Raw genomic sequence first — 14221 nt, forward strand, 5'->3', positions numbered from 1 at the left:
TTCACAGATTAGTAGCCAAATACTCAGCATAAACAGTTTGTAGGCTGTCAGTGATCCTCAACCTGGGATCCAAGCCAATGCGCCAACCAGCCCGCATTCTGTCGAAATGGACAGCTTTATCAAAATGAGCTTAACCTAGCAGAAACCCAAACCCTAATCCCAACCCTAATCAATGATCCAGGAGTGGTTTACAACTGATCTTAATGGGTAGGCCATATCGGCAGGACTCCGGTCCTCAGGATGCGCGCGCGTGCGCAGTGGCGGAGCAATTGTACACGGCACCCCAGGGCAAGACACTTATAGGGCCCCTAATACAGGCTGTCTAGGTGACAATAAGGCCCCCACCACCCATATAGGAGGGCCCTGCCATTCCCCCCCCCCCCCCCCCCAATTACCTCCGCCCCTGTGTGTGCGCACACATGGGTAAATTACAAGAACTCCTTTCCTACTAAATTTGAAACTAAAGAAGGGGCCTACCTTTGTCGCATAGCCTCTACTTTGACCTTTGCCCCCTAGGGCTCAAGATGTTCATTTTCACCTCTGCGGTGTCTAAGCTGTAGGGCAGGCAGGAGCAGGAGGAAGCAAAACCAGACAGTTGAGAGAGTGGAAGTCTTTTAGCTCTTCTCAAACCACGAGGTGCAGGGAAGCGTTCTTTTTTTCTTACCACAGCCTAGGATTAAAAACGTCGTTCGGTGTAGTCATCACTGATTGGAGAGTGTGCTTTGGTGATTTCAGTAGGTGGCAGCAACACACCCAGGAAGAGTAGTCCACTTTCCCGTCAACACAAAGAAGAAGTGGGTCTCTTCTTCTCCAAGCGGCTGGCGACCTGTGGACGGCCAGCTGTCTATTGCTTGTTGTCTGACAATGTTGCCGTCGCATTTTCGATTCCTGTGGGTATTTTGTTTCGCTCTGAACACCTGCTTCGGAGAAAGGCAACTGAAATACGTCACATTAGTAAGTATCTTCCATCACTTCCATAGCCGCCTCTAGACAACTGCTTGTGTTTTGGTTGGACGTCCTTTGGCTGTCTCGCGCAACGTAAACTTTGCTAGTAGTCGGTGCTAACAAGGCAGAAACACTGGCCACAGCTGGCTTGAATCAAGGAAGGTAGCCAGAAATGATACTCCAACTAACAATTTGTTTGACATTAAGATAAAGCGCCCGGCGATATGGCACTGTATTGCGCAAAACGGCGAGCTTTCAAGGTCGTGAACTCGTATGTTTCCAGTGACGGGTAGCAGCTCCTGCTCGGCTTTGTTGTTTGGCGTTAGCACTTTGAAAGACTGCTGATGACTGTTCAAACAACTAGATTTAGCAATGCGCTGGCACAGACAATACGAAACTGATAGGCCTACTAGATTCTAGTCCTGGCTGCTGCAATGTTACTGTTTTGACACAGTAACAACAGCGCAGTAGGCTACTGTTTGTGTTTACATTGTTGCACTTGCCATCCACTTGCCATTCTCATCGTCCAGCAAGAGCACTGCATGAATAGCCTACTTTGGAAGATTATTACGTTAAGATCTAGCCATACCATGTTGAAAAAGCAGTTGCATAGGTCAGTCTACTTAAGATTGTCATAAGAACTTTACGGGGTTTATGAATCATCAACCCGAGAAAGGTAGGCTACTATGTTGCACCTGGTGTAGAGGAAAAGGCCACTGTCATGCTAAGAGTTTGCAATGCCTTCATTGTCTAAGAATAGTCATGCTGACTGCAGACATGCATATCGTGTTCGTTCCATGGTCATTTGGTAATGATGGTGACCTGCTGCTTTATCTGTCGCGCCTGTGTCAATACGTTAGCGAGGCGGCAGAGGTATTTCATTATCTTTTATGAGGCAGGCGATGGACAGTCAACTGTCTCCACTGAGTTCATGACCCCTTTGTTTTTCTGGCGCCTAGCTGTATCGACATGGTGACCGGTCCCCAGTCAAGGCCTACCCCACAGACCCCCACCAGGAGAGCGCTTGGCCCCAGGGGTTTGGCCAGCTGACTCGGGTATGTATGTTTCTCACATGATGCAGATTGGTGGATGTGTGACAGACTCAGTCTCTGTGTGGTGGTGGAGGTGAATGGGGTCATTAGATTGGTAGGCTATGCTTAAGAGTAGTCACCAAGTCATGAAAACAAAACTGAAGGACAATGACACATCAAATCGTATGTATTTATTATGTACATTTCTGCATCAGCAATTCAGCATGTAGTGCAATCCAGCCACTCGAGTTCAACATTACTTTTGGACCTTCCTCTTGGCTTCACTGATTAGTAACCCACGATCTAGCCTTTGTTGACTTAACCAAAATCAATATTGAAAGGAAGGTACAGGTAATACAATGACTCAAGTCGGAGAGTATGTTTATTGTTATAACCTATCAAAATCAAATTCTTCTTTTCTGTTTTAGGAGGGTATGAAGCAGCACTATGAGCTGGGACAGATGCTTCGGAAACGTTACAACGGATTCCTCAGTGACCACTACAACCGTTATGAGGTGATCATCAGTCTTAGGGCTTATGCAAAACTGTATTCAAATGTACTCAAACCTGTAGGAGGGTCAGCTCTGTGCACATTATTTGAAGACATTTACTTTTACTTTTCTCCTTTCTCTGTCTACCAGTGATTCCAGGCTACCATAACCATAGTGTGCTACACATTTCACACCTGTTTTAAAGGTTACAGTGCATTCAAACTGAAAAGTAAGGCTCTGTGTGCATACTAAGTGCTTTGTACACACCACACACTACCTTACTATTATTGTTGTTGTTAATATATGTAGTTGATATGTATTGCATGCATGTGGTTTGTATTAGGCATACTTTGGAATGCATAGTCTCCTCCCCATATTGTACTCTTCCTTGGTGCACAAGTATTATTTTTTTATTTCTTTAAAAGCATGCACTACTGATAGTACCACATTTTGTGCTTTATTTGATATTTTAATTATTTGGAAGCTTAAGACCTCACCAGATCCCCCTCTTGTCTGTAGATCCATGTGCGAAGTACTGACTACGACCGGACCCTGATGAGCGCTGAGGCCAACCTGGCAGGACTCTATCCTCCCAACAACACACAGGTCTTTGAGGAGAGCGTGCTGTGGCAGCCCATACCTGTGCACACGGTTCCCCAGAGTGAGGAGAGGGTACGTCAATGCTCTCACGACAATCCTTTACTTAATCCTTTACTATTTATTTCACTCTTGTGAAAATAATGCACATGAACAAATAGCCGCATCTTTGTGAGGGCTGTTTTCAAGTTTTTGTGAGGTAAACACAGTGAATGATTTCCTTCTAAAGAGAACACCTGAAGTACTGATGATACTGACATACTGTGAAGTTGTGCATGACTTTTTATGTTTATGACCATGACTTTTTATGGTAATGCCACACTTTTTAATTATTTTATGAGATTTGAAGTTAAATTGTGGACGGACCATGTGATGGTCACAAGCAAAAAACAAGACCTTACATTTAACAAGGAGTCGCTTTTATCTAACTTAGGAAAAATACCTAAATAAGCATTAAATGTGTAGAGGGGCATTGTGTGAGCACGGCATTAAAACGTTCTTCAGCTAGCGACCAGGAACAGGGCAGTAAAAAAAAAAAAAACTTGAAGCAGCATGATTAGTAGAACAGAGGGAACTAGTGGCTAACCCTAATGCTGACCAAACAGAACTGTCTCCTGTCTGAATTTAAAACTACTCGCAGAGCATGCTTCCCATAGATGTAGCAAAAGGTGTACCATATTACAGCATGAGTTCACGAAAGGGTTCATTTGCAAAAAGAGACTGCTTGTATGAATATGACTACCCTGATCAAATGAATTACAGATATTAAAATAAATAAATTAATGGCCTATGCCTCTCTTGTTTCTTGATGACCGCAGTAATGGTCTGGATGGGAGGCCTGCATCCATGGAGAGAAGTGGACACGCTGCCATAGAGAGCTCAAACAGCTACCGTTTGCTGGCCCCTGCATGTTAATGTAGCCTAAGCCTTTATAAGATCAGGCGGATTTTTAAATTAAACTCAGTTGGCATGGGCAGCCAGTAAAGAGCTAAAAGAGTTGTAATGTGACCACATTTTTTTTTGCTCTCGTTCAAACTTAAACCGCATTAGTCAGTATACTGTATGTGCTGTAAGCATCTGGTTGCAGGGACTGAAAAGCTGGCCACGGACACGCTAAAGCAGTGACGTCTTGATGACGCAGAAATGAAGGACCTTGCATTGTGCAGTTCAGGAAACGTGCTACAAAATCAGTGGCTCCTCCTCTACTATAGCACAGAAAACGCCTCTCTCAAAAGGCTGAAAATTGTTGTAGACTGTTACCATAGCTCCACTGTCATGAGTTGGCCAATTTTGGACAGAAATGAATTTAATTTAAGTATATAGAGTGATTGATAGACAAATAGACAGACAGCCAAACCAAGATGGATGCAGACAGAATAACAATTGCAATTGCATTATAATAAAATGATAGTATTATGGTTTGACTTAAGAGTGAGTGGCCTATGAAGAGGTCATATTGTTGTCCCTAAGATGCGGAAAATCAACTATAAAATCAATATGGCAGGAGGGTACAAAACAAAAGAGTATTGTTTGTAAGAGGCAGAAAACCAAGTCATTTTGAGTCAAGTTTCAGGTTACAGAACAAAAAGTGTCTATGCTGCTGTTATACTAGTCGCAAACTATATCACTGCCGGTTTGTGCTTGTCGTCCAAAAAGTGGGGCAGAGTTTGGGTAGATGCTAACCACAGACCAGAATGTCTGTAGTTCTGGCCTTGGGCAAGTGGCCAAGTTCATATTTTGAAAACTGGCTCAGTCTGAAAAGCCTTTGAAAAAGTCTTCTTTGAACTGTTTAGAACCGTTGGCTTTGAAGAAGGTCGATGTGGCAGCGAGTGCATGTCTGAAAGGGTTTTTTCTTCCTTTGTTCTTCCCTTTCAGTTGTTGTCCTTTCCCCTTGATGGTTGCCCCCGCTACAACGTCCTTATGAATGAGACGGAGCATTCGGATATCTTCCTCAATGTGACTGAAGAATACAAAGTAAGGGTCTGTTTTCTTTTGCAGCCTCATGCACGTGATCAATACGTGCAAAACTAAAACATACAGTATTTCTAAAGCTCTTTTTGGTATTGACATTATTTCAATGGACTAATTCATGAAGAATGTTTGCCTAAGCTCATGAGATTGAAATATCACAGGGAATTATTAAACCATGCAGCCTTCATGACACATGCTATGCATACTTAATATGAGAAAATGTTACAAACTGGCTACTGAAAAGGAGTAAAGCACAGTCATCGTTTCCCTCCATCTGTGCTCTTAGCATCTACCTCGCTTGATCAGTTGATCCTTTTTAGCATGACATGAATTGGCATGAGCAAATATGATGTGGCTGTATGATTACTCTCTGAACCTATTCACTTCCCATTTCTTTTACAATGCTTCATGGGGCGATGCAAAATGTTCTCTAGTTCTGTGATCACTTCACTTCATAAACCTTGTAAAGGATTGTTTGATTCTTGCCAAGTTCAGCAATAGAACTTCCCTTCTTTTTTTTCTCTCTGTCCTCATTGGACGCAGGATTTCCTGACCATGGTGCGCAACGTAACTGGCCTGAAGAAAGCCACCCTGGAGAGTATCTGGAGCGTTCACGATACACTGTACTGTGAGGTAAGACCAGCACGACAAATTAGTTTAAGCACTGCACACTCTGCTTACTCAATCATCCACATGTGTGCGCCTTCTTAGGAACATCACATGGGATCAATAATACACCTCCTGATTGATATAATAATGTGATTTATTTTTTACAGCGACGTCGTAGGTAGATTTTTGCCTGCTGCACAGTTTATTAAGACTAGTTAAAGTCATAGTAAAAGTTCACTGCCTTCAGGTTTATGTTTAGATCGATATGATTGATCAACTGTATATATCAATTGAAGTATATGTCAATAGAAGTAATATTAGTGTAATTGAAAGAGCGTGCTCAACATACTCCTCCCTCGTCTGGGCGATTTCTGTTGACACGAGAAACCTAAAGGAGACATGAGTCAGCAGACTGAGCAGTGTGACTTCATAGCTGCAAGCTGTCAAGGCCTGACCAGGAAACTGTTAGCAGTGTTGATATCAGCGGCTTGCAGTCTTGTGACTAGAGCGCAGAGGAAGCTTGTGACCTGGAGTGGTGGAAAAAAAATAGTTTTCTCACCACCACAGAATTGCCAAATTCTGAAAAATCATTTAATGTTCTCTCAAACCCCACAGTCCAGAGTTTGGAATGTGAAGATTTAATAAATGAGAGCAACCCCCCAGCCTCCACTCACTCACTCATGTGAACAGGTGGCTCTGATTTATGGTGGAATCCAATAATCTTAATTGGAGCAAAGGGGACCGGGAACCCTCCAAAAGACCCTGGAATAGACTGGAAAAAAATGCTTGTGAGGTTTCCAGGATGTAAGCTTTCCAAGATGCGAGCAGCAAAATAAATGTCAGAGCACACCGGATTACATCAGATTACTGTGCACTCAGCCTTGCTCGGTCTTCATTTCATTCTTGTTGTCCACTTTGTCTGTATTTGTGTGACAGTGCAGCAGAATTTTTTTTCAGAGTGTGTTAGTTAAATGCACACATTAGTAACAATCGTAGCAACGGTCACTGTGTTATCCAAGATGGGAACTGTAATTAAATAATGTGTGTGTGAAAGAATGCATTTTTGTGTTTTCATTAACCCCACTGGCTATCTGCAAACATTGTTCATTTGTTTCAGTCAATTTCAACATTTGCTTCGAAGCATTCACATGCCTTACCTTTTTTAACTTTCAATTGATATTTTATTGTGTTTTTTGCACATCACACCAATGTTTGAAATGGTCAGCAATGCCATTCTATGTAAATCCAGAAGACGACCATTCAGTTGGCGCCAGTCTGTCTGGACTTTTTATTAGTTGACAATTACCAACCATATTTCCCAACCAATTAAGGATGCATATGGGTGCACTACCATCACTGTGACACATTCTTTGCGATCCATACCCTTATGTGGTTTTTATTGCCAAGCATCGTGCATGCTGTAAATTACTTTGCTATGACTGTAAATGACTTTGCTATGCAGTGGTAACACTGAAGAAAGTTATTCTCTTCATTATGATTCTGAATTGTCATCACATAACAAAAATGATGAACAGTGTTGACTGTAAAACTTCAAGTGGCACTTCAAGTGGAAGATATTGGATCACGAGTTAAAAAAACGTTTCTTGCAATTTTGTTGTTTTACACAACACAGCGTCTGCACAACATGACTCTTCCATCCTGGGTGACTCCTGACGTCATGGAGACACTGCGGAAGTTGAAGAACTTTGGTTTCCAGATCATGTTTGGCGTTTACAAGCAACAGGAGAAATGCCGGCTTCAAGGAGGTATGCTAAGCTGATCGCGTACTGGATGGTCCAGTTAGGCCAGTCTAATCCAATCAAGTGAGGCCAAGTTGTTTTGACTTTTAGCTTTTAGCCATCTGAAATGCAATACAATTGTTATGGGTCTAACCAGATCTGTAAAAACAATGGTGTTGACATAAGTTTCTTGTATACTACAAGCATTCCTGTCTGTGCATGCAGCTGAGGATCCCTCTGTAACCTATGATTGTTTGGAAACTGCTGTCACTCAAAAAATGTACTCACGTGGTTGGGTGCTTAGCATCTTGTCCCTCCTCACAGTGTGAATGCTTGTAAACAGGAGACTTATCTACTTGTATGTTATCATGCAGTTGACCGGTCAAGAGCTGTAATTGATGCACATCGCTGCTTGAGCGAGGTCAAAGCCTTGGGTAAACTTCCTCTATTTTCGGCTGAAGGGACAGTGCCCATTTTGTGAAATGGAAGGATTGTGACATGCAGGCATGAAAGGGCAAAACCTGTGACGAAAGCAGAACCAATCTTGAAGAAGTATCTTAATGGCCTTAAGTTTATGGAATTGGCTTTGAGAACAGAGGGTGGCATGTTTCAGTCCCACACCAGCATTGTGGGAAGAATGTGAGTGGTTTCCTACACACTCACTCGGCCACTGTATCCAACACCCTGTACCTAAATAACTAAATCGCTTTGGATAGAATAAGAGTGATATAGTTGTTGATCTGGTCTGATTACCTATGGTAAGTAATCTGATAAAACAACAGCTACAGACACCATAATAATGTGTACAGAACACTGTTAGTTGTTGATTAGGTGTTATTGGTTGTTGGTGCAGTGAGTGAAATCAACTTGTATTTTTTGTCTGTTTTAAATCTAAGGCATCCTCCTGAATCAGATCCTTACCGACATGTCTGCACATGCTGTTGCTGAACCTAAAGACACCCTAAAGATGAATGTGTACTCAGCGGTGAGTTGATGTCATGACTGTGTATTTCATTTGCACGTGTTCTTCACAGAATCCTCTCTTTGGGGGCTTTTTTGGAAGTGCTCGCTCATACTCTGTAAATCAATTCGCCACTACTAGGTTTTCATCTCATACTGACAATAGACTAAAAGAAAAAACTAATTCTGTACTGTCCCTACTTGGAGAACTGGAAAATCTGGCCGCTCTGCTGGACAAACTCGGCTAGCAAGTTGATGATGTGAATGTAGTGTAAATGTATGTTGGGCAGGGCCCTGACGTGGCTGAATGGTAGGGCACTGGTTTACTACGCAGACGACCCAGGTTCGATGCCGGCCCGGGTCATTTGCAGATCCTCCCCCATCTCTCTCTCCCACTCACTCCCTGTCGCCTCTCGTACTGTCCTATCGAAATAAAGGCAAAAATGCCCCTAAAAATGTATATGGGGCAGTAAGGTAGTCTGGATTGTCGCCTGAGGAGGAGTGCTTAACCAGTGCTCTCCGCATTCTGCCTTCAGGTATCCTGAGCATGGTACTCTGATCCCTGCGGAATTGCCTATACATGTGTTTCCTGTTTGTAAACAATCCCTGTCTGTGTGCGCAGCCAGGGGTCCCTCTTCAACCTCTGATTGTTGGAAACTGCTGTCACTCAAAAAATGTGCTCATGTGGTCAGCCGCTTAGCATCTTGCCCCCCCTCACATCGCAAATGTTTGTGAACAGGAAATCTGTCTATTGGGCTGCCCTCTTACACAGGCTGAAATTCATTTTCATTGTGTGCCTTGTGTGCTATTGTGTGCTGTGTGTCACCACAGCAATGTGACTTTTCCAATGGGACTTTCACCTCCATGTCTCCTAATGTGTGTTTAACCCCTCCAGCATGACACCACTATTGTGGCCCTCCAGTCAGCCCTGGACGTGTTCAACGGATTGCAGCCTCCCTACGCCTCGTGCCACATATTCGAGCTGTGGCAGGAGGATGATGGGTAGGCCACATTTGGTCTTTAAGAATTTCATGTCAAGTCATGTCAAGAGTTATTGTTCAAGCTATTTGTAAGCATAGCAACGATCTTAAATTCAAAGAGCATTAGATAATGGTCACATTATCATTAATAACAAAATGATAAATAATAAGAATTGCTATTACAGTTGTACCAAAGTTGTACCAAAAATATTTCTTTTAATACATATTGTGTATTTGTTTGTGCCCTGACACAAATCAGTGTTGCTTTTCAAGAATTATTATTGTTCCAGACAGTCAAAATCCTGTATTTAATACATTATTTTATTTTTTGTCATATTACCCTATACTGTATCTTTTAAAGGTTGAGTAGGCCCTATGTCATTTTCAGTATTTCCAGAATTTCAGTACTGCAAAACTGTACTTTGGTGAGATATAATAAATATTAGTTTATAACTCACTAAATATTCACGAAAAGGTCAAATTGTGAATGAGCAGCATACATTTTGCTAATGAACAACTCTGATTACATGCTGGTCTTCTAAAGATTCCATCCGGTTGTACATTTTTTTTGCATACATTCTTTATTGTGGTTGTAAACCTGTCTGGCATTGTGGTTTGCTGTGCAGGTCCTTCACCGTGTCCATGTTCTTCCGGAACGACAGCAGTCAGGACCCGTATCCTCTGGAGCTGGCGGGCTGCCTTCGCGATTGCTCCCTGCAAGACTTCATCAGCCTCACCAGGGGCGTCATCACCACTGACTGGGACAAGGAGTGTGAGGTGCCAAACCCAGTGCAGGACAGGGGTTCGTATTGTTAATGCAAATTCGAGAGTGAACGGGGGAAATACTCGGGTAAACTAGGATTGGCTGATATCTTTTCCCATATGGCCCTATGTGGATTTTAATTACATTTAGGGCTTTCCAATAGAAGTTGAAATCAAAGTTGCCTTTCATGCACTGTACTGGTCAGAATCATGTGGTAGTGTGATTCTCAGAAATATATCAATACATCCACAGTCGAATGCAGAATATGCAGAAAAGGTGCTTAACAAAACACTACTGCTAATAATACGGATTAGTAGTATTTCATCACTGATGATTAACAAGCTACGATTGTTGGTTTGTTTAGTTATTCGATTGATTGCCCAGCCACAGTTCAGTTTCATTGTGCTGTGAACAAGTTGACTAATTGGCAACATCGTACACAAGTGAGCAAGGGCACAAGTGAAAGCAATGCAAGGCAGGATTTTCACTCTGTCCAAACTGCATCATCAACCAACGGCTACATGTAATGCATACAGTACAGCATGTCTCTGTCTAGTGGAATGCACGTTTCCCCACTTCATTTCACTTTTTTACAGCGAGACCAAAGAGAAATCTAGGTGCTGGTAACACCTATGCAGATATTTTTCAAGTTTGGATGTTGTTTAATATGCTTATGTGTAAACACGACATGTGGAGGAAAAAATGTTCGTTTTAGCCCCCTATATGGGTCATTTTTAAATTTCTTGGTTTTTAAATGCATTTAGTTTTTAAGTGCATTCTAAAACTCAGCTTACAGGTAAAATATCCATATACCTTTAAACGGCTTCTAAATCTAAGCAAGATAATAGTTTCTTCTGCTGTGTTGTGGTGTGTGTTGTGTTGTAAGTAACCTGATTGTTGACCTCTGTATGTGTGCTCCCTCTCTGCTCCTCAGAGGTGGTGATCGGACTGGCGGTGTGCGCGTGCCTGCTCTTCTTCCTGGTGCTGCTCCTGTTCACCGTCATCTGTCGCCAGAGGGACCCCACGCCCGGCTACAGCCACGTCATCAACGAGGGCGACGAGCACTCCTGACACTCGTACCAGCTCTTACGCACAGCAGCAGCTGCAGCAGGAGTAGCGGAGGACTCGAGTGACAGCAGTGATGATGACGATGAGGAGCTGTGAACGACTCAATCAAGCCACACTCACTCACTCACTTTCTCACTCACACCAACCTGCGCATGCAGCAATCTGTGACTCAGGATGTAACAGGGATGAACATTGACTTGTATTATGATGACGATGACTGCCTCAAGAATTTTGCGTTGTCCATTTCTTCAGTGAAAAGAAAAAAAATTACTGAACTTCATGGTACAACGGAAATCAAATGGTGCGCACATACTGTACCTAACGCTGATGAGTTGTTTAGAACATCACTGAATTGAGAAGCAATTGAGCAGATTGAGAAGATTGAATTGAGAAGCAATTGAGAAGATTTACAAGAGATGACTGGAGGATTCCAGAGAAGAGAAGAAAATCTAATGGACTTTTGTCAACGTCATTATTTATCTGTGTCACAATTTAGTGAGTGACCACTTTGAATGTCTTCTGAATATGCGATGGTTTGAGTCAGGGGTCACGGCATAACTTTTCAACTGGTCAGTGAAGATTCTGCGTAATCGAGGTGTTCTTTATCAAGAATTCAGTTGTAGGCAACTGAACTTCTTTTTGGAGATTGAAGATGTTTTATGTCTTCAACTGAGAGACCCGTTTCGTCTTCAACTTCTGCGATTATGTGAAAATCTGACCAAGTTTTTAACTTTATTTTCAGTTTCCAACCCTCTTCCAGTTGATGATCATCTTATTCGTGTCCGCCAAAAGCCCTTGTCAATTTTGGGCTTGTGAAACCATCCTCACACTTATTAGGGTACGGTCCTGACTATGTCCTTTCTAGAAAGGGACAAGCATCATTGTGGTGTGTTTTTTTTTTCATTTGTAAATTGTTTACAAGACATTGTGACACCTTTTTGCTTTTCAAAAGGGGGGTTGTGAGGAACATAATGTGTAAAGGGAACAGCTGGAATTGTTTTGTTTTTATTTTACCTCCTCTGTTTTTAATGTCCTACCTTTTAGCATTTTCTGCATCATGCTCCTTGGGGGATCACTGGTTAATAGTGTGTGATCACTGTGTACTTGGATTTCCCAAACCTAATGCTTCGCTTTAAGCCTGAATACATGTATGCTGCATGGCAGTAGACCATCCTTCCACATTCTGAGATGCCTTTTAATGTTTGTCCTCTCGACCCATTTTCCTCAGTTGAATTGTTATAAATATTCAAAGTGGTTTCTGTCAAGGCAGGGTAATATTTGTCTTGCACTTCACAAGGAGATTATCGTGCCATGAAAGAGACGATGTGTGCTGGACAGATGTGTGAAAGTGTGTATTTATGTGATGCATTTAATTTTAAATGTCAAATGTTGAGAATCAAGGGGATCTAGGAAATTAAATTCCAATCTGTAATGAAGATGTAATTTCTCAATTTAATTAAGTTTTGTTTTCAAAAGTTAAGTGCATCCATTTTTTTTTGCTGGGAATGTATATGTGAAATATTTTTTGAATGGGAAATTGAAGGGAATGGAAAATGTAATAAATAATTTGTTTACTAACATTTCATCATTTGACCCCATTGCGAGACATTCTTTTTCAAAGAACTTTGTTAAAGAAAATCTATAGGGAAACTGATAAAATAGTGAATCTTTATTTTCCGTCTTAATTTTCACAAGAACCTGAATTTGCTTCAGGATGAACACACACACACACACATTCTTGTACAAGTGTGCACAACAGTGAGAGTATCTAACTAACCTGGCTTTAGAAGTAACGGTACGACAGTGTAGGCCTACCACATCTCTGTTTCAGCTGTTCATTACATCAACTGATTTCAGTTACCATAATCGATCCATCCCTCCTCCGAGAGGTAAATTACAGCTGGACAGATAGATGTTACCAGGGGATTATTCCAAGAAGCTGGTTTACTAGTAAAACAGGTTAAGTTAACATGAAATTAGTGGTAAATTATGTCCTTGTGTTCTTAAATGACAACTGCATGCTATTGGCAGGTTTGACATTTTCTCAGGGTTTACTTTGCCAGGTTTATCAATTAACCATGTTCTTGGAATGCCATCTAGGGGCGATTTGCTTTACATTGTATGAGGTAATGAGTGCAGGTTGCCCAGCCCACCACAGCTTTTTTCATGCAGAGGCATTCAAATGAGACATGTCGATTAGTTCCTCATCTAAAAACCAGACTATGGTAACCACATTTAGTGTGGAAATTGACTTCACACCATTCAGTTAGTAAATATTAAGGCACATTTAAGGTAATGATGCATCCACAATGTGATGGACACCCAAACATGATGTACATGTTCTGAGTAAGGAGATTTAAATATATATATCTACAAGAGATACCAAGAGACTGCACAACCTAAAGTATACAGGGCCGGACTACGATGGCCTGGGGCCCCCCAGAAAAATATACGTACACAGTGTCATAATTATGAGCTAGACAGTCAGGATAATATGTGTGCCAACTGTTCTCAACAAGGTAGATTGATTTTTCAATATTGCATCTTGTTCCAATTCGGCAAATTTTCACTTTTGGGCAATCAGGGGGCCCCTGGCAGGTGGGGCCCCCAAGGCTGCAGCCATACCTAGCCTATGCATTAATCCAGCCCTGAGTATATATACATGTGTTCATTTTTTTGTTGTAATAATCAAATCAAAGTGTCAAAAGACCACATAAATGCTACATATACTGTACAGAGCTCCCAGCATACCCAAAGATGCATAGCATGACAATAGCTATGTTTACATTACGTTTTTAATTCAGAATTAATAATTCAGATTTAAATATTTCCGTCGAGTTTCCTTTGATCTTTCATTAATTCCAATTTAGTGTTAACATGACATTTTCGAAGCGGAATTAAGCTTTATTCAGAATTAAATTGAGTTAATTCTGAATTAAATGTCTCATGTAAACGTAGCCAGTAATAATACAAAAAATATTGTCTATAAGAGACAGTTCACTAGTACCACATATACTGTACATATGACAGGCCAACAGTAGATGTCAACAAACAAGTGTGTGTGTGT

The 14221-nt window shown here is 41.6% G+C and overlaps 1 protein-coding gene across 2 annotated transcripts; it reads left to right on the forward strand.

Moving 5' to 3' along the window:
* The first annotated feature begins 467 nt into the window (after positions 1–467).
* Positions 468–12742, forward strand: acp2 (acid phosphatase 2, lysosomal). Of its 2 annotated transcripts, XM_063189046.1 has the most exons (11): positions 468–954; positions 1905–2000; positions 2405–2491; positions 2987–3139; positions 4940–5038; positions 5579–5668; positions 7278–7410; positions 8280–8368; positions 9239–9345; positions 9950–10125; positions 11021–12742. In XM_063189046.1, exons 1-11 carry the CDS (start codon positions 865–867, stop codon positions 11155–11157), a joined length of 1257 nt encoding a protein of 418 aa, XP_063045116.1. In that variant the 5' UTR covers positions 468–864; the 3' UTR covers positions 11158–12742. The 2 variants fall into 2 exon arrangements, with proteins under 2 accessions (XP_063045116.1, XP_063045117.1); XM_063189047.1 differs by lacking the exon at positions 1905–2000.
* The last annotated feature ends 1479 nt before the right edge of the window (positions 12743–14221 follow it).

Source organism: Engraulis encrasicolus, chromosome 22, assembly GCF_034702125.1.
Source record: "Engraulis encrasicolus isolate BLACKSEA-1 chromosome 22, IST_EnEncr_1.0, whole genome shotgun sequence".
Lineage (NCBI taxonomy): Eukaryota > Metazoa > Chordata > Actinopteri > Clupeiformes > Engraulidae > Engraulis > Engraulis encrasicolus.

Excerpts from the sequence above, each read along its gene's own strand:
- acp2 (XM_063189046.1), top strand. The coding sequence starts at position 865 with ATGTTGCCGTCGCATTTTCGATTCCTGTGGGTATTTTGTTTCGCTCTG. Across the intron at positions 3,140-4,939 it reads TTCCCCAGAGTGAGGAGAGG|TTGTTGTCCTTTCCCCTTGA; the intron begins GTACGTCAATGC and ends CTTCCCTTTCAG. Across the intron at positions 5,039-5,578 it reads ATGTGACTGAAGAATACAAA|GATTTCCTGACCATGGTGCG; the intron begins GTAAGGGTCTGT and ends CATTGGACGCAG.